General features: G+C 39.4%; 2 protein-coding genes across 3 annotated transcripts in view; both read left to right on the top strand.

Moving 5' to 3' along the window:
• LOC121517226 (protein bicaudal D homolog 2-like) overlaps positions 1 to 8,692 on the top strand; it is a 52,574-nt gene extending 43,882 nt beyond the window's left edge. Inside the window, exons 10-11 of one of the 2 annotated variants that reach the window (XM_041798835.1) lie at positions 3,210 to 3,438; positions 6,521 to 8,692. In XM_041798835.1, the coding sequence (XP_041654769.1) occupies positions 3,210 to 3,438; positions 6,521 to 6,532 (241 nt within the window). In that variant the 3' untranslated portion in view covers positions 6,533 to 8,692. Of the gene's footprint in view, positions 1 to 3,209 lie in introns of both variants that reach the window. The other variant, XM_041798834.1, reaches the window with a different exon arrangement.
• Positions 8,693 to 17,431: 8,739 nt separating this feature from the next.
• Positions 17,432 to 21,043, top strand: part of fgd (faciogenital dysplasia) — a 98,471-nt gene continuing 94,859 nt past the window's right edge. Inside the window, exon 1 of the mRNA XM_041800205.1 lies at positions 17,432 to 17,702. Coding sequence (XP_041656139.1) covers positions 17,681 to 17,702 — 22 coding nt within the window. The 5' untranslated portion in view covers positions 17,432 to 17,680. The remainder of the gene's footprint in view (positions 17,703 to 21,043) is intronic.

The raw sequence follows: 21,043 nt of genomic DNA, 5'->3' as shown, positions 1-21,043 counted from the left end.
TTTATACCTGTCCAGTCATACACACACAGGCTCACACAAGGGCAGAGAGAGAGGTGATAATGCCGCAGTGCAGCACAGAGTGAATTTGAGCAGCAGTTTGACATTTGTTGTCACATTTTTTGTGCTCTTCTGCATATCTGGGATGGGATATGATGGAGAGTGGCAGGGATGATGCTGTCGTCTTTTAAATGGAGAGGTGGAGGTAAGGTGTGAATTACTCCGTCTCTGAGCAACGAACCATGATCCTCACTGACACATCTTCATTTTTCTCCCCCTCCTTAGTCTGTTCCTCAGGTGACGCACGTAGGATCATCTGAGTGACCCTAGGTTAATGCTCTCATCCTTTGTTTATGTGCTCTATTCTTACCTACGGCTGCTGGTCCAATCCTCGTATTATTGGGAGTAGGTGTGAGCCACGCCCACCCTCATGTTATGTCTCACCTCTTGGTGAATTGTAATTATAGCCTGTCACAGGGGCCATTTAAACCCCTATATGCACATTTACATATGATTTAGATTAAATTTACATCATATTTTATTTTTTCACAGGAAAAGAAGGACATTTTTACTGATGCTGATCTTGGAATGTGAAATCATGTTTTAGGGAATGAAGCATTTAGTGAACATGTTGAGTCTTCAGTTTAAAGGCATCAATAACTGAGACATTGTTAACATTTCTGTCAAAATACCCTCTTAAAAATAAGCTGAGAATATTTGAGTTTATACTGAAGAGAAAAGGTTGATGTAGCCTAGAATAAATAATTCAAGAGCACTGCTGCTGTTATCTGGTCTGTACTGTGTGGTTCACTGGCTCCACCTGGTGGTGACATAAAAAAACAAGTCAAACTAGGTGAAAGTTCAGTTGCTTCAATCTCCTCAAGTGAGTGTCTGAAATGTGCCGCTTCGCCATGCACATGTTTTTATGATATTTTTTTATGATGTATGCACAAGATGAAATACAAGCAAAACAAAAAACATCACATTTTTTGCTCATTTCAGGAAAATGATGTTGGATCTTTCTGGAACAGCCAGTGCCTCCTTGTGGTATAAAAGAGGAAATTTTAGATCAGTGACTCTTAACTGGTGTGTCAGGACCCGAAAGTGGGTCATGAAGTTTAGTTTGTTCAGATCCTCATTAGCTTTTGCATGGCAGCTGCTATTCTACTCAATTCCAGTGTTACAAACATAAAACATACATTACATGGACAGCTTCATAACACAGTACAATGACAAAGAACACACATCAACCATATTCTAACTAAAACACAACAAACATACAAATCTACATGTTTTTGTGCAGGTTTAATGTACTCCATTTTCCTGAGACCATCTGTGCTCACATAAGAATGACCATCAGGACAGATATGCTGTGAACAATATAATCAAAGCTCCATTACTGAATCTACTTATACCTCTATTATTCTAACAAAGATGCTGGTGACCTTAGAAAAGTAAGTAAATGAAATTATTTTTTAAGGCAGTACTCTATAAGTTTCCTTTTAAAACTTGTACATTACTGGTTTTTATCCAGCTATTTTAAGTTTAAGTAAGGTGAAATAACTGCCAACTGCATGGACTTTGTGCAGATGACAATTTTTTCATAGCAGATAAAAGCTTTCTTTATTTTCCTTTATAACATTTCTCTAAAAAAAACATCAACAAGTACATCAATCTGTTTCTCACTTCCAACCCTGAAAGACTTTTTAAGCGCATTTGTTCTCAACCCACGAGAAAAAGCCACACATTCTTCATTGTTCTGGACCAGCTGCAGTTTTTTAAATATTCCCTAGTGAAGCATTGAACCAAACTAATAAACAATAATCTAAATTAGACAGAACCAAAGCTTGGATTACTTTCTTTACCATTTTTTGTGTGATATATTTCGCAATGAGTCGCCAATATGTGCCAGGACAAAAGTAGTATAAAAATGATGATGTTTGGTTGCCCTAAGAGAACATACAGTATATCCATACAGCTTTTTAATATTTTCCTGTGATGACAAATAAATGTCTGTGTTTTTCTTAAGATTTAAACTCCTTCCTTTAAATTTCAAAGCTGGTTTTGCCAAGATAATAAGGGAAGTCCTCAAAAAATTACCAAATTTCTATGGTATTTTGGGAAAATAGACCAAAAAAATGTATGCCAGCTAGGGGTGCACCGATTGCAATTCTCTGGTCGATCACCGATCTTTAAAAAGCCCGACCTGCTGATTCCGATTTTGGCCACTACCAATTTTTTTTTTTGTAACTGACAGCATACACCTTAAATGTTCCAATCTTATTTTATTGAAAAACATTGAACAATACCAGTGAAACAATACAAACTTGTTGTTTTAACTGCACATGAGGTAGTTCTCTCAAATATAAATGAAAAGTTTAGAGCATTGCTGTCCAAACTACTAAATTATATCAGTTCCTTTAGTCTTTCATTTTTCACATTTTAGTAGGTAGAGGTACATATGAAACCGATCATGTCTAAGTATCGGCCGATCACCGATCCCCAAAATTAAGGAAATCGGCAGCGATTCCTATTTTGGCCGATCGATCGGTGCACCCCTAATGCAAGCATGTCTCTCTGAGACTTACCTGGTTATTCTACCTGGTTGGTCCTATTGAGACCACATCTGTTTTTCAAGAGGGACCAACATGTAGTTTCAAAAATCAAACATGCTCAAAGTTGAACAGTCCACAATAAACAATAAATGCAGTAATAATAAAGCAATAATAATAATAAAACACCAGCTATAACAGTGGCATACAGAACATTTGGATTCTTGAGTTTTCAATAAAGGTTTTAAAGCATTCACAGTCTCTAGGTTCTGCAGCTTATAATCAGTCTGCAAATTATTCTAAGCAAAGGTGTGTGGAATTCAGTTCAAACTTTGGGAACGACATATTGAAAGGCAAATGAATGCAAGTTGTGTAATCCATCCTTCAAGACTAAGAGAGGAAAGGTATTCCAGAGATTTGCCTGGAGTGGTTTTATACTTTATCTGTGTGCCTTATAAACTTTATTTTTTTTCCTGTCTCATTGTTCAGTTATGCTTTTTTCATTTAGGCTCCAAGCTGCAATATTTCTTTGATAAAACTGGGCAGAGCTTAGTCCCTGTGTCTGTCTAGAACCATTGTTTTAGATGGTAGAAAATATCTAGCTGATACTCTTAAATACACAAGTAATTGTACATTTTTCTCTCTCTTTGTGTCTTACAGTTGTGATGAATACGTCACTCAGCTGGATGAGATGCAGAGGCAACTGGCTGCAGCTGAGGATGAGAAGAAGACCCTCAACTCCCTGCTTCGCATGGCCATCCAGCAGAAACTGGCCCTGACTCAGCGTCTGGAGGACCTGGAGTTCGACCACGAGCAGACCCGCAGGGGAGGCAGCGGCCGGGCTAAGACCCGCAGCAAAGCCGCCAATGGCACTTCCAACAACCCCCATGTAAGTCAGAGTCTAACCTGCTCTGGCTCCGGCCGCCCAGAACACAACAACGCCATGCCCAATGGCATTCTGGGAGGCCCAGGGGTCTTTTGCAGCGAGAAGTACAAGATCTACTGCGACTGAGGCTGCTGAGAAGTGTACAAGGGACTGCTGTGTACAGAAGGGAGGGGGCGAAAGCCGCCAAACCCTCCCTGAATTAGTGTTAAAGAGCCCCACTCGCTCGCTTAGCTCCCTGGCCGGCCTGCGCTCCTCTAGGGACTGCTGTGTGACTAACCAGCTGCTCGTGTGTGCTAGTGTAAACGCTTAGGGGAATGCAGGTGTATGTACAGTGTGCACTAGACGTCTGGACTGTAGTAGACATATACGGCATGTGGATTATAGGGCCCTGGTTATTATTGGGGGTTTTGTTGATATTATGGAGTGTCTATTCTTTCCGCTGTCATAGTGCTGTACGTATGATGTCAAAGGTGGCATCTTTTGTGCTTGTGTGTTCTGGCCCCCTGAGTGTATTGCCTGGTAACATTGTGGGCATGGGGAATTGTAAAGAGGATGTCAGTGTGATGGTCTTGTGACTAAATCTGACATCCTCTGCTCTTCAGCCTGTCTGTCGGCATCGGTGCTCCTTTAAAGACCCCAGTGCTGACCTGTGTACAGAAGCCCTCTGTCCAATCAGGTCATTGTTTAAAGAAAAATGGAACTTTGGAGACAAAAAGGATCTAAAATATGCAATCTCCCTCTGCTTTGTTTCTGGGGAGCACACAGGGATTCAAAGAAATACAAAAGTCAGAAGTGGATCTGCTGTTGGTTTTCAGATGGATACGTTTGGGTGGAAAAGGAGCACCTTTGACCGCAGATGATTATTTCAGGATCATTTATAAGCTGTGATGCTAGCACACCAATACTATAGGGTCAATAGAATCGCATGGCTTTGCAGCTGAAAACGCTTATAAGCTCTTTATTTTCTTTTTTCATGTTGTCAGGTGTGTGGTCTGAGAGGATGTATAACAGGGCTCTACATTGTGTTAAGAGAAGTGATTTGGTGTCTGGTGAAACACAGGAGGGCTATTCCATGTGACCCATTATGTTGAGAAGGATTCTTTCAGAGCCATATTCTAAGTAAGAGAGGAAGAAAGTTTGACAAATCGATCTCCACACCCAAATTAAGTGCACTTCAGCAAAGGTGCCTCAGGTTCCTGCTTCTCTTAAAACAGATTTAATGATTACTGTGAACAGAGATACAATATAGTTTTGATCAAGAAGATTTTTTTAATATGGAGCAAATCGTAGAAGAGCACAAATCAAAACGGCACCCACACGTGTGGAGCAAAAGAAACAAAACCGACCACTCGGCAAAAGTGCCTGTCGACCCAAACACTTGAGATATATATATATAAATATCTATCTGTTGATGTAAAGCCCTGTCCTTTTGTCTTAACTCTGTTTTTTCCTTCTCTCTCACCTCCTATTTCTCCTCTCTCCATCTCCCTGAGATCTGACTCTTTTCTATGTGGATGAAAACCCTTCCCTCATGTCTCTAATCTGTGTCTTGTCACTTGGTGGCCACGACGACTTTCTCTCTTTTAGATTGTCAGCAGCTTGCTCCCTCAGCATCACCACTCACCCTTTAACTAGAAAGAGGAATTTGTGGGGAAAATTGCCCTCTCTATATATTTTCGTCAGGTAACGTCCTCACGTATGTTGTGCTCCTGATATTTGCCTGTGTGTTTATGAGCGTTGGACCCTCATGTTTGTGTCATGTTTTTAACATGAAGGGTCGCTGATTTCTTTTGTTTTGATGATGTGTGTGAGGACAAAACCTTGTACTGTAGTATCCACAATAGCTTTAACCCCTGCAAGCTAGCATTACGCAAATAAGAAAATATAAGTGGGGCTTGTGTTTGATAAATCCATGTACTGCTTGTGGATCATAAACACATTAGCTTTATGATGCTAAAAGCAGGGTTGATGTGAGGAAATCCTGCAAGATTAATCAAATGATGCATTTTCTAATACTCCTAAGCTATATATGAAACTATATTCTTGATATGATCATTTTCAGGTTCTAATCTTGCAGGATGTTACTACAGTGTTCCTTCCTCTCTAATAAAAGAGAGGGAGCTTAAAGATTCCTCCAAAAAAGGAACAAAGTCAGCATTCAACCCTGCTTCAGTGCGCATCTATAAGCCTCCATGGAGACAATAGAGTAAAAGAAGAAAAAACAGCCTCCGTAGAGGTCAATCACTCTTAAGTTTGAGATTCACCTAACTTACAAGTGTGATATATTCTGTTTCTATCAGTTTGCGCTGACTGAGAAAATGTTAAGGGAGTAGAGAGGGGGGAGAACTACTCATGTTGCAGCTCCTGAGAGAGGAGATAAGAGACCCAGACACCCTGGTGAAGAGAACCAGACGTCTGACTGAGACTCTGATACTGTGGAAATGAGTCGGGGGTTTCCTGAGGGAGAAACTCCCATATGTGATGGAGGAAAAAAATAAAAAACTGAAAACTTGGTCGCTCGACCGACCAGAGGACATTGATTCAAATTAGTCGAGCCCCCTAACCCTTCCTGTTGTATAGGCTCTGTGGACTCACCGAGCAGTAGATAGACACTCAAGATGTGATTGTGACTCTAGATAGATGAATTCCCACTCCGCTCCACCTAGTTTGAAATCAATGTCTGGCTAACGTGGTGTCATTACAGCATGCCACCTAAATAAAATACTCCTCCTACCTCTGCTTGCAGGCTCTTCCCACGTCACCTTTAAGTTTAACACCCGAATCATCTCATTCATAATAAGCCTGCATGTCAAAAACATCGTCCATTTTTCATTAACTCGCATGACATATGAGAAACATCGATCTCCTCTGAGTTGGGTGGTGGGTTTTGGCTTTAACTTTGTACTTATGAGTCACTGGCTTCCTAACAGCAACACTGACAGACTACCAAATTAACTCCGGCTGCTTCAGGGCTTCTGTTGCTTTGACTAACTCCTGCTTTGTTTGTGTGGACTCCTAACTACAGCCGCTATAAATTGACCAATAATGCTAACGCTGATCATATGTCTGTTTCTCCATTTTGCAGTCAATACAGTAGTTCTGCGAGGATGACGAAGTACCAACACAAGGTCCATTCTCAGCTGATTGAGCGCAACGAAAAAAGATTTAGGCCATTTGGACTGATTTTAAGTCAACTAATTTATTTCAGTTAAATCCAAATGCTTATGATGGCTCTAATTTTCATGCTGCTGCTTTAGGAAGCCAATTTCTCACAGGTCCAGTGAACTTAAAGTGTGATTGGTTAATCTAACCTCCAATAAGAAGCCAAGGAGCATGAGGCTGTTTCTCAATGTACATCAACAAGCTGTTTGGTCTGGTTTCTTTTTTGTTTTTATTTTTTTGTTTATATATTTCTTTTAATCTGTGCACTTTCATTATATAGGATTATAACAGACTATTATTAACCTATAGGAAAGCGTGGTAGAACTATGGTTTGTGAGTAATTCAGTGTAGGTTATACGATCATAGGATCATACGTCCTGATTCATCTTAAATAACACAACTATTTACTCTAGTAACTGCTCCACAAACCACAGACCTACTATTTTGACTTTATCCTCAAGATTTTATCCATCAAATAATCATTCTTAAATTGTTTTGTTACATCGTATGTTATACTGTTGGTTTTCTTTATGTTTGTTCTACTGCCATGTTCTATACAAAAAAAAATCCAGGGTGATCAAATTCTGGGGTTTTTTCATGTATTTATTATTCCTAGGAATAGTTCAAAATAACACAATGAAACTTGACAACGCTCTGACTCAAATAGGTAAGTTGTGTTTTGGGAAAAAAATTGAGTGACATGATATGCTTTTTTCCTTACTTCTTACCGAGGGCGTTCACTGAAATGGGATCACTGGCTTACAGAATTCTCTGCAAGTGTGACAATTAAATTCCAAATTGGAATTGTTTCATTCTCTCTTCATTTATCGTGCCAAATCTTGGCACACCATTTAGGTTTGAAAAGAATCAAGACTGGGAAATAAGACAAACCGTCACTGAGGAAGACGTAGTCCGGACTGTTGCCGTCCGCGCTAGCGCCAGGGTTTTGTTTTTGGTTTGTTTAATTCTTCGTTTCTGACCAGTAGTGCCTTTCATTGTTTCAAGGGAGAATCTTAGACTAGCATTTTATGTTTTCTTTTTTTATAGGTGAGGACTTTGGGTTCAAAATGACTGTGAGCAGCAATAAGTGCAAAGGGAAATTGTTCCCTGTCTGCATGAGTGAGTTGATAGTTTAAAATTAGCTCAATAAAAGTGAAATTGTATTGAATTCTGCAGGTCAGTGATCCATTCAATAAATTCAGGGGTATTATTAAAAGGTTGTTTTTTATCAAACTTTGGGAACCAAAAGAAATCCCTTTGGCCTCCTGTTATTGAACAAAATGCTCCAAACATCTGTTGGGGTGCTTCAGTGTACTATTGGAAACATCTACGTATCTCTAGCTTTGTTTGGTGAAGGTAATGTGATATCAATAGTATTGTTGAAAAATGTGCAGAGAGCGCATTTTCTCTTTCTTTTTTTGTCCAATTTGAGTTCTGTTTGTTGTTTTTATATTCTTTTTTTACATCATCTTTAAGCATTATGTTTTCAGTAAACAGAAAACAAGAATAAGCATCAACAAGCTTGAATAGTGCCATTATAGCCAAGGCTTGTTTGTTGAGGCGTTAAAGTTACAAATATGGACGTGAAGCTAAAAAACAAAAGTGCAATTCAGATGCTGTTTTACATAAAAGAATAAAAGGTTTTCTGTTTGCTGGAAGCGATAGCATTGTGATAATAAAATTTAGCTGTGCAAACTTTATATTGTCATATTGTGTTCCAGTATTGATCCATAATGAGAGTTTGATATCTTTATATGAAATAACGACTTCACCTGTATGTTGGTATTTATTTGAATTGTCATGCAGTACTGTATTCTTATCAATAATGTGCATTATGATTAGTGGCATATTGATTATGGCTAAATGTCATATGCATGTTCCTCAGTCATGGGACCTTTACACAGAATTGAAAACAAACATGTAAACTTTGTCAGGGTGTTACAATTACGGAGCGAAACAAAAGAAAAGAGTCTGATGTATTACTGCTGAACTAATCCTAAAAAAGTGTTTGTTTGTTTTCTAGTAGAAAGGCCGTTTCTCTGTGTAAAGGTAGTCATACTGGCTAAAATCAATAAATGTGACTTAAGTTCCAAAATGTGTCTGTGTTTTTATTTTTAGCCCAGTTACAGAGTTAACCAGGGAAGTGAACATCTCCTCAGAGCATTTGCGGCTAGAAGTTGGCTGCAGGGGAACTTCCCAGCTGTCTGAGTGGCTCCAGGATGTGATCACATTTCACACAATGCACAAAAACACTTCCAACACCCCCCACCCTACAAGCCTCCGTCTCTTTTTTCTTTGTTGTCTCACTTAAACTTTACTCCTCCTTCCCTCTCTCTCTCTCTTCTGTTTCTTCTCCCCCATCATGTGTCTGCCCTCTGGAGATACACCCACACACTGATCACTGCCAGTTTATTCTGACCTTTTGGTACAACCCTGCTTGCTGTCTTGGCTCTACAGTCTTGCATTTTCAAGAATTAATGCTACAGCAAGATATTTCAGCTTATTTTGAAATGGAGGGAAACTGCTGAGCTCTTCAAATAATTATTTAATTCTGATTCAAAAGAGAGCCATACATTTAGAGTACTGAAACTGATTGTTAATAGAATGTTTTAAGTACAGTGCCTTTAAAAAGTATTCATCCCCTTGGATATTTTACCATTTTATTTTATGAAATAGAGATATTTTATAAATCCCAAGGGAAATTCAACTGAATAGAACAAAAATATGCAATATAAAATAAATGACTGCATAAATATTAACCCCTTTTAAAGTGACTGACCTAATTGACCAGAAGTCAAGCCTATCGGTACTCATAGTCTCACAATTAGTGTAATTTGGATCACCTGAGTGCAGTGAATGTGTCCCAAGTGATTGTAGTATAAAGACACCTGTGTCTGGACGATCCAGTCACTGGTACATCAGTATCCTTGGCAAACATTGAACCATGAAAACAAAAGAAGGCACTGAACATCCTCCAGAGTTCAGTTAAATCCATCATCAAGAAACAGTGCATGTGTAAATCTGACTGGATCAGGCCATCCTCACAAATTGTGAGAGAAGCTACCAAGACGTGTGATTACTCACAATGAGTTAGAGATGGAAGAGACTACATATAACAACTGTTGCCTAGTTTCTTCATCAGTTAAAGCTTTATGAAAGAGTGGCAAAATGAAAGCCACTGTTAGACAAAACTTGGATTAAATCTCGACTAGAGTTCACCAAAACGTATGTGGGAGACTCCATGGTTAGGTGAAAGGAAGTTCTTTGGTCTGAAGAGAACAAATGTTGCTATTTGGCCATCAGACAAGATGCTATGTTTGGCAGGCACCAAACACTGCACATCATCGCAAACACCATCCCCACTATGAGGCACAGTAGTGGCAGCATCATGCTGTGGGGATGCTTCTTAGCAGCTGGCCCTGAAAGGCTGGTAAAGGTGGAAGGTAAAATTAATGTGGCAAAATATAGAAAATCCTAGAGGGCAATCTTATTCAGTCTGCAAGGGAACTACAGCTTTGGAGAAGCCGTATTTACCTGCAAGACAATGACCCAAAGCATAAGGCAAACGCTACATAGAAATGGTTTAAAGACAACAAGGTGAATGTTCTAGAGTGGCCAAGTCAAAGCCCAGACTTTAATCCAATAGAATATTTGTGGCTGGACTTGAAAAGGCTGTTCATGCCTGATCCCCCTACAACCTGACAGAGCTTGAGCACTTTTGCAAAGAAAAATGGAGTGAAATTACAGCTACCAGATGTGCAAGCATGATTGAGGCCTATCCACACAGACTGAGTGCTGTGATTGCAGCCAAAGGTTGGAGTCACTACTAAATGCTGACTCGAAGGGGTTTAAAATATATGCAGTCATTTATTTTACCTTGAATATTTTTATTTTAATTGACATTATTTTGTAGAAATCTGTTTTCACTTTTACAGCCAAATTATGTTAATTATGATTGATTTATAGTCCAAGCTGAAAATCCAATTCAGCCATTGATAATATAAACAGTATTATCTACCAATCAAGTAGGTCACACAGACACACATTTGGTCAAGGTAAGGCTTTAAAGTTCTTTAATTTTTGTTTGATCTTGGTGCTTTAAAAGCACAACAAATAATGTGTCGAAATGGTGGAAAGGTTTGCATAACCACTTTCTATAGAGACATATTTTTGTCATTAAAGGGGGGATGGTCATTGCAACAAAATAAAGGAACATGACTGGATCATCTGGAACTTCATTGTTATCAGGAAATTAAGTATATATATATATATATATATATATATATATATATATATATATATATATATATATTGATTGGCTGTTTAAATAAAACAGTTATGCAATATAATCTCTTTTAATTTTAAATTCATGATGAATTAAGGGATGTACTTTTAAAAGATAATGTCCTCTAATAATACTGACTGTTCTGGTTGGACAATTATGAAAAATGTTGTTTTATCTCAAAGAGTTAATTTTTTTTACAGCAGATTTTCTCTGCCAAGCCCAGGAAGAACAGCAGAATTTACTGTTTAATACTAAGCTGTAAAAGGAGCACGCAACTTTGCAATTGCTTGTACTGAATTGATTCTGCTGCAACATTGCAATTGTAACTCTCATGTCTTATAAACCAATGAGGGCCAGGCACTTTGTGTGCATAAATCAAGTACAGTGAGTCTACAATCAGTCAATCACTAAATATAAAAAAGAAACAACAGAAAAATAAACACAGAAGAAAATGGTCATTAGGTCTAGAGGGAATAGAATGGAATGAGATCTTAAAGCATTGGTTCCTAACCTGAGGTCCAGGCACCCTGTTTGCTCTGAGGTTGTCATGACTAGATTTTTTCATCTTAAAAGTACTACAACTACACATTCATTTACAATACAAATACAAATATGTTCATTTGACGCCATCTGTGTCAGAACAAAAGTGTTGCAGTTTGCCGGTACAACATATTTCAAGTTAAAAATATTTTTTTAATCAAACAACAAAAGCGATAAGGTGAGGGTTAGGATTCCAAAAGTTAAAAGTGAAAAAATATAAACCCACAACACACAATTACAAAACACTTGACAAGCTGAGTAAACAGCCTGCTTACAGGAAAAAAACTTTCACTCCATGACGGCTCCCTAACACTAATGCTAAAGCTCAAAACGCTTTAATTCCCTAAGATATGTAGGTAACATAGCTGAAGAGTGTACATCTTTAAGAGTTTTTAGAAATCCCATTAGCCTATTCTGTTCATGTACAGTAGCCAATTGGTTAATGTAGCTTAAGCTACTCAAGCATTAGTACATGTGCTAGAGCCCACATTGCTTAAGCTGATGCTAACATAGCTACAATAGCTTGTACGGTAATGTTAACTACATAGCTAGCATAGCTACGTTAACTTCAGCTTAAGCTACTGGCTTCTTTACTATTTCTCCCTTTTCTCGACCTCTGACCTTTTTTACTGCTTTATTTAGGAAATGTTGTTTAGTCTGTAATGTTCGCAATGTGGTTATTTCATGAATGTAACTGTCAGACTTTGTTTACAAATAAAGTTGAATTTAAAAAGAACTTCTAAAGCCGCAAATACGATTTACCTTTAATTATGTCACTTCAACCCTGACAGAGGGGGTGTTTCACAGTAGTGATGTGTAAGAGGAGTCTGACAGCTATGGTCTGTAGCCAGACCCCTCTCCATTTATTAAAAGAGGCTCTTTTCAGTGTAAGTGAAAAGGGCCCTGTTTAATTTCCCTAGCTGGTTGGAATGTAACAACACTACAAGGATTTTGGATAATAGCCTTACATGAAGTGAGGTCCTATGCTCACTTGCAGGTGGGGTACATCGTGGCACCCCTGAACAACAACGCTAAAATGGGACACTTCTACAGTCTTGCACCCCTCCGCATTTAAGATAAGGAAAGGGCACAAAGGCATAAGTGCAGATATTAGGACAGGGAATTTCCTCTGTGCTCTTGCTGCTTTGTTTGTGTCCATGGTTACCAGTCAGTGAATCTGCTTAAAGGGATACTTCAACATTTTGGCAAATTCGTCCATTGCCATAATTCCTATAGTCTTTAAGAATGGACTACAAGGTTAGTGGAGAGATGACAAAATACATAAGGTGTTACCTTATGTGGACGACCTTTTACTATACTTATTGAACCCTTTGCAGTCCCTGCTTGCCCTCATTGACATATTATATTCCTACAGAGGAATATCAGGCTACAAATTGATTACCTTTTCCCCATTCCGTATTTGGCATTTACAGAGGACTGCAGACAAGAACCTGTTTTGTGATTCAGCTGGCTTTGGTGGAGTGATACACACTGTGAAGAATCCCAGGGATGTCGTATGAACAGCACTCATTGAATTTTTTTTATGCAGTTACAACACTCATTTAGAACTTGTACAACAGTATTTCAATAGTGACAATTTTTTTCTGTCTAGCTTATTTGGCTTTTCACAGAAGAAAAGCATACAAGAACCTTTGAGTCCTGTAGGAAATGACTAATCAATTACAGAATCAATTGCATAAATCCCTTCAGACACAATGCTGTTATTTATCACATTAGAACCAGTGAAATCCATTAACCATCTGCCTCTCTGATTGAATCTGAATGACAGAGTATTAATAATGAGAGCCAGAGGGGAGAGGTCATTTTCAGTGACATCAGCGTAGTAACAGTGGAGGCTTTGTTGGTGCCAGTCTCCTCTTATATTCTCCCCACACAGGGCTCATCTGGCAGAAGGAATTTGGGTCAGTGGGCCTCATTCCATGGCATCAGAGCTGCTTTATTAATATGCAGGTGCTGTGATTATACAGCAGAGCAGATGTTTCATATCTAAGCTGGTGGACTATTACACACCACCACATGGGGTCACTGTAACACAGCTCATGAGCAGCCTTGAGTCCTAAAAAAAACCCTAGTCATTTGGAGGTCTGCTCAAGGCCTTAAAAGAGTCAGAGTGAGTGTTTGTACACACAAAGATTTGTCTTTTTGGCTGAGCTGTCATGTGATGAGTCCATGTGGAGCCTGAAGGGCCCAAAAGCAGGGATCAGCTGATTTAACAGCACCCATGCCTCACATGGATTTCAAATACACACATTTATACACACATTTCCAAAAAACAGATCCACTGAAAATGGAATAAAACCACAGAGGATGATAACAAATTACAGAGTTGTGGAGCGTGAGCTCTGCCGCATGATTTGTTCAAACATTCCTGAGTCCTGACACTGGACGTAGGGCGTATGTGTCCTCCCTCTCTGTGTGTGACTCATGTTTTATCTCCCTGAAACTGTTGGTGTGGTGTCTTAAAAAAGCAGGTTTACCGTGGCATTATCTTCGTCAACACATGAGGTGTTGATTCAATCAGTGTGAGGCTTTAATTTGCACCTTAAAAGGAGGTGAGGATGAATACTGGCACCCTTTTTCTTGTGTTATTAGTCATATGATTGGAGTATTTACACTGTGAGAGTTTCTAAGGCTCATCTCACACTTCCCTGCGTCAACTCTCACACCTTTTCTTCAGCTCGGATGCTCACCTTACACTCTTATAATTGTCTTTCCTCACTTAGTCCCCCCTTCTCTTTTTCCCCTCTTCCTTCCCTCTCTGTGAATGCTTGTTTCACTGTTTTTTCTTTGCTTATGAGTGGAAGAGCCCCAGGGAAGCGGAGGAGAGGATGTATCCCAGGGGGCTGTTTGGTGGTCTGTTTTCTGTGGACCAGCATGCTCCCAGACGGGCTGACAGGCAGCTCCTTACACTCGGAGGCACTAACAGGGGCTCCGGGGGCCCTGGTCTATTTAAAACACGAGTTCAGTCATCCACAAAAAAACTCAGCCTCTCTGACTTGGCATGGGATTTTTCTGTAAAGCAAAGACAAGGAAAAATCAAACCAAATAGTGGTATTTTCCTGTTTTTTAGTATTTTACATCCTCAAATTCAAAGCCAAGTCTCACAGCTTTTGTAATGAATTGACAGCTGATATCAGCAAGGGATGAGGTGATTTATAGACCTAATTTATTAAAAAGGAGAACAGGTCACTGAGGTGGCCTACACAGCCAGCACAGGGAGCCATTATCATCAGAGACCCTGCTGTCGTCTGAGGCAGATGAAAAGCGTGCAGCCACAAAAGGGGTTAATGATGCGTGGCTGAGTCGACACGTGTCTGAAAAAGGAGGGAGGGGCTGCACAGATGCACACTCAGGCATGGGTAAGGAAGGGTGACTGAGATTAGTGACACAATCAGTTGACAAACAAAGCTCCTATCCCAAACTCATACCACACAAACAAACGGTAAAGTTGTAGTTATTAAACTTCACCCAGGATGAATGCATAGAACAATCCTCACAAAAGAAAGTGCTTCCCAGATGATAGATTTAATTAAAGCGTTAGTCCATGCTTTGCTCATTCATTGGCTATCGAGGTCAGTTTTGACCCTTAATCCCATAAATGGTTCCAGGATTTCCTGTCACAGAAAAAGTAGTGACTGGTTTTAGGAAATTACCCTCCAGTGTTTCTGTCATTGTTATAGGGAGTTACATTTTCCAGGGAGTTCCAGATTTGTTTGCATAGCCAACAATATTACATCTGCTACTACAACTTGGAACATCTATCTTCATGCTAAAGATTTATTTGAGCTGGGCCCCTGAGACTTGACAGGCTTTTTTGGCCATAATGCCACCATTTATTACATCTTTGTTAAATCAGTCTTGTAACCACTGCTCAGCACATTCTAGTGATTGACTAGACAAACACTTCATTTATAAAAACTGCCTTGGGCTTCTCCATTGCATAAAAATAGAAAACTTAAAAACAATAAAACTTAACATATTTGTTTCCCAATTTAAAGACGTGAGTTTGAACTAATCTGCCTTTGTAAAAATCTACAATTGTGAAATTTGAGGCCGCTTAAAAAACAATTTAGCCAACTAACTGACTTCTTTGAAATTCTTCGTGCCTGTTTTCTTGTTTCAGATTAACTATGCAGTTCAATTGATTAAAGTTGTTGTATAGCCCCTACTCTTGAAATGTCATTGAAACATCGGCTACCGACATTTGTGCATGCAACATTACTTACCAATTTCTGTCAACAGGTCACACTGGCCAGTACTGATGTTCAGATGATGCTGATCACTATGCAACTCACTGACATCTCAAAAAGAGCATAAGGATGGAGGAGGACAATACATTTTTTAGCTTTTTTTTCTTTAGCTAAAGCTAACATAGCTATGCTAGCTATGTAATTAATGTTACTTCACAGGCCAACGTAGCCAAATTAGATTTACCATACAAAGCTTAAGCAAACGTAGCTACGTAGCTTACATAGCTGCTTTGTGATGTTAGGTTTAGTGAGGTTCGCTACATAGCTGTGGTAGCTATGTAGCTCCGCTACCAATAGCAAAGATAGCTTTCGCAATGTCAGCTTTAGGAAATGTAGCCAAAGCTAACTTAGCATTGTAGATAATTTAGATACATAGCTTACATAGTTGCTTTGTGAGCTTATCTTTAACTGCTTGGCTATGTAGCTTAGCTCCACTTTCTATAGCCAAGATACCTTTAGAAACCTGAGCTTTAGCAAACATAGCTTAAGCTAAACTACTGAGCTAGATAATGTAGATACAAACATTACATAGCTGCTTTATGAGCATAGCTTTTGCTACATTAACTACATAAGTACATTAGCAACATAGCTAATCAGATTTGTAATCAGGTTTTCTGGTTCAGTTTTTAAGTTTTAACTTTTGATATCCTTATCTCTACTTTAACCCTTACCCTAACCCAAATTTGAAGATTAATTTGATATTATGAATGGTCTGAGAGAGTGGCTGTCAGAAATGAACAGTTGCAGCCAGGTTGTCTTGTCTTATTTTGATCATACGATTATATGTAAAAACGTTTATTTTTTACTAAAAATCTCACCTTACCTGAATTGTACAGGTCAGTGTATCAGTCATTGTTGGTCTTAACCATTTAACCAGAACTCTATCTTGCACCTATACCCCCCGGCAGTGTTTTCAGCCAACAAAGAAGTAGAACCTCCACCTCTGTGCTGATGGTCTTCTTTGCCTTTGTCAGTTATAACAAGGCATCTCTATTCATTTCAGACTATTTGATAATCAGATTAAACTCCTCAATCAAACTTTAATAGCCACCATTATAGACAAGAAAAGTGGAAGTTCACACAGCTGACCTTGAATGACCGCACAAAAGAGTAATAAGGGCTGACAGACTTTAAACTTTGGATACTCAAACAAAAGAAGCAGAATTTTATGACTACGACAATTTGCAGAGCCAGGACTTGTTTTCCCAATCTGTCATCTCTTTATTGCTGTGTACAAAGATCCAGAGTGGCAGCCTACAGCAGCTGACTGAAGACTCAAGATAATCAATGGAGAGATCAGGAGAAGTCTGAGCTGACATGGAGACGCACTGTGCCTCCTGTTAGGCTCCTTTTTTTCTACTCTAATAGGCAGCTGTTGTCGTTTCAAACCGAAGATATGTCTTTAAATAGACATCATCCCTTTCATGGCTGCACGTGACGATTCATGTCATGCCTGGGCCGAGGGGCATGTCATGCAACTTCACTGAAAAATAGTAAACTAGAGGTAAAACCGGCGATTAAACGGAGGTAGATGAACGTACGTGCGTATTTTAAGTCATACTGGGAGTCATAGGAGTGGATTAAGTGGGAAATTGTTTGTTTCCAATTAAATCCGCCTGTAAATAGCATCTATTCTCAATGAATGGGGTACTCGTGCGCGCGCCTCGCTTCGGGAGCGCGCGCTTTTTCCAGCGGCGGCTCAGAGGAAAGAGTTTGTGAAGAGGGAGGAGAGAGGAGGACTACATGACCGACTACACTGGGTTTATTCTGCACATTAAAATGACCCGGGTCAAAAACTCTCGCGCCCTTTAGGCTATCATTAAGTTTCTTTAGCGGGTGAATTATTTTTCGCCCGCGAACAGGAAAAAGGAGGTTCTGAAGAAGTAGTTCGTGGAGTATATTCGCCGCCGCTGCTGTTGCCAGTTTCCTCCGAGGAAAGGACGGAATCAGCAGAGAAAGACCGGCGAAGAGAAGAAGTTTGTGCAAGATGCAAGGGGTTTCAGCCACTGGTAAGTGACTTTCTCTCAGACTCAAAGACTAGTCCTCTTCTCTGTCTTCTTTCTGAACTATCTGCGGTTTTCTTCAAGTTGTTTCCAAACGGCCCCGGCTTGCATTGCACACAGGATTCAAATTCCAAAATGCTTTAGCCAGCTGTCAACAGGGCAGCTGCAAAAAAAGGGGGGTCTTCCAAAACAAAAGGAAGAGTATTTTTCTTTCTGCTCGTTAGAGCTGCCTCACAAAAACTCTAAGAGGAGTATTAATGCTCTGAGCTGACACGGCAAGAATAGGAGCCAAGCCGTGCCAAACCCGGAGAGGGAGAGAGAGTTGTGACCTCACAATTGCCCCAATCTGACGCAGAAACCCTCACTAACACAGACACACTAAATCACACTCGTATCAGTAGTGGTTTGTGACTTGAAACCAGACTAACCACAAAATGAACGAATGTTGGGACGAGCAGGAAATAAGGTTGTCAAAGTTTTCGAAAACGATAAAAAATGGATGTAGTTTTGATTTTAATGCTCTGTAATATCAAGAAGCCTATCAAAACTATTAAAATTCTTTCTTTTTGTAAGACAGGTACGTAAGGGAGAAAGGAATTCACCAACAATTGTAAGCAAACACCTGCAAAGTCTCTAAATGGACCAAAGAAGCCCAGTGGCAATGTTTCACTTAGATATTGGTTATTGAGTTTGGGGTATTGGGTTTTCTGTACATCTGATTTTGTTGCTGTGTTGATATCATGAGATTTTTACCATCATATTGGAGATTAAAGTCCTGGCATCATGACATCAAGGACTCACAGAATAAGGCATGACATGATATGATATGAAACTATAATATTACAGTATATGGTGCAACATGATATGACACAATATGATATGAGTTGATATTTTATTATACGATACAACCCGATAAAATATGAAACGTGGTCTGTAATAACAGTAAAATCATGATATAGCGATTGCGGATAACTGATGTACTGCAAGACCCTTCATCTCTTTACTTCTGTTCACTGCATCCAACATAAAATACACTAGACCTGTGGTCCTCACCTGGTCCAGCGTCGCAATCATAACAGTGTTTTTCACGAAAATTGGTGCCGTTTGGATTAACGATAGAATAAAAGATGTGATGGAAAAAAAAGACTAAGACATATCCTTCAAATAAAAGCACATTATAGATTTTTTTACCTCGTAGTTTTTTCAGGCACACATCCACGACCCACTGAAATGACTTTGTGACACATGTTTGGGTCTCGACCCTCCAGTTGAGGACCAATGCACAAGGCAAAATGTTGCTCACAGTATTATAATATTGTGTTACAGCAATTCTCTGATAACTGATACTGCAACACACTCTTAACTTCTTTTAACAGTTGTCCTCAGGTAACAAAATGCAGGATGTTGCTACACGAACAATAATGTCACATTACAGCATTTCTAGGATAGTTAAACTATTGCAGTGCACTTTGTCTTTTGCCTTTGCTGATGTTTGTAAATTAATTTTTGCCTATATCAACAGGCTACAGATATTCAGATGTGTGTTTCAGAACTGAAGCTTCGGTCAATAGAACACATTTTACAGTTTAAGGAATTAGGATGAACAAAGGGCAACTTAAGCTGACATAGGTTACTTGGTCCATATTAAAACTGCACAAAAATATTCAAATATACTGTGATATTTACAGTTGATAGCTATAGGCTGATTTTAACAGCTGACATATTAGTTACCCACGCCGATGAAATCGGCAGGGGGGTTATGGAAAGGGTTCCGTATCTTTGTTTGTTTGTATGTGTACAAGATAACTCGAGAACAGAAAGGCGGATCTTCACCAAACTTTCAGGGAATATGGGGATAGTGACAGGGAAGAATCAGTTCGATTTTCGTGATGATCTGCGCACCCATTCAGTTTTTGTCAGACTTCAAAATTTTGAACACCATAGTAATCAATGGGAGCGTAAGTTCCTTGGTGGCGCTGCTTAGGCGTGGGTCTGCTGCCTCAGACAGCCATTCTAGTTAAAGCTGATATGGGTATCGACAGATATGAAGATTTCAGCCAATATTTACAACCAATATTTTGGCTATAAAAATCTGCCTGTATCAGCTGTAAATATTGGCTGTACAAACAAACAAAAGTAAGTGGAGTATGGGCTCTATGCACGAACTGCTTCTGCATTTGGCATTAGACCGCTCCCACACTTCCAGTCGGGAGAAGAGAAAGGCGTATGATGGCAAATTCGTTGCGGTTTACTCGCTGTTTGCATGAGTTGCCTGAGCTGACTGTCAATGACGAGTTAAATTTAGCTGAAGATGTACATTGCAACACGCAGCAACGATGTCCAGAAGTGCTTTTAACCTGTTTTTGAAACATCATTTTAGCATGTTTGGATGCCAAGTGATGATGATAGAGTAAACACAAACAACAGTCAAAACAAAAAAACCCAACGAAACAGACAAATTAAGGCAGTATTGGAGGGTTTAGATTCCATTTTGGCTTAGCACATATAATTGGGTGGAAGTTGGGAAACGGTCTTATTTTCCACATCATGTTAAGTTCCTGACTGATGATACGCACAACCAACAGCTGATGGATGTGTGACTGACAGACGGTGAGACGAGAAGGAGACATGAGGAAGCAGCGACTGAATCAAAGTTACAAAGTCACAGATACCAGCACTATGAGTGAGTCTGCGCGCATACACAAACTAAAAGCTGTATCTTCCTCACAGAGACTGCACAGGTTTCAAGCAGCAGCATTTTGTAATTTTGGACCATTATGATGAACTTATTATACATTTTCGGATCATGTATGGCCCTGAGGAGCACACGCGGAGGAGGGGGTGGGGGTTGGAGCGGTAATATTAATGGGTCACGGATCAGCTCCGTTTCTTCATTAGCTGGCAAAACAACAATTTTAAAATGTCCAAGGCATGTTTGTGATCTTTTATAACTTTCAGTTAGGTGTTGTTTTCTGTCAGGAGAGCTGTTGCTCCTGATGTCTGGGTAATCTTGATCTGGCAAGATGATTTTCACCTCGACGAGATATCTCGTGGAGTTTTGATCTCGCGAGATCTCGTGGCAAGAGATCTCTCACGTCAGTAGAGTAGCAGAGTAGCAGAGCTCTTGCTAAATTCTTCATTTTCCTTCATTTGTTTTTTTTTTGACCATGCAACTTTAATTTTCCTACATTGAGTACATTTTGTTTCTCATAAATAATACATATCGATTCCAAATATGGGTTCTCAAACTCATTAAATAGTAGGCCTAATAACTGGCACCAAAACACCCCCAGTATTGGTTGACCCCTAGTTACTGACAAACACTTTGTCTTTGAACTTCTTTTCAC

Source organism: Cheilinus undulatus, linkage group 11, assembly GCF_018320785.1.
Source record: "Cheilinus undulatus linkage group 11, ASM1832078v1, whole genome shotgun sequence".
In the NCBI taxonomy this organism is placed as follows: domain Eukaryota; kingdom Metazoa; phylum Chordata; class Actinopteri; order Labriformes; family Labridae; genus Cheilinus; species Cheilinus undulatus.
The sequence above is the reverse complement of the archived record's forward strand: the minus strand, read 5'-3'. Positions and strand labels throughout refer to the sequence as shown.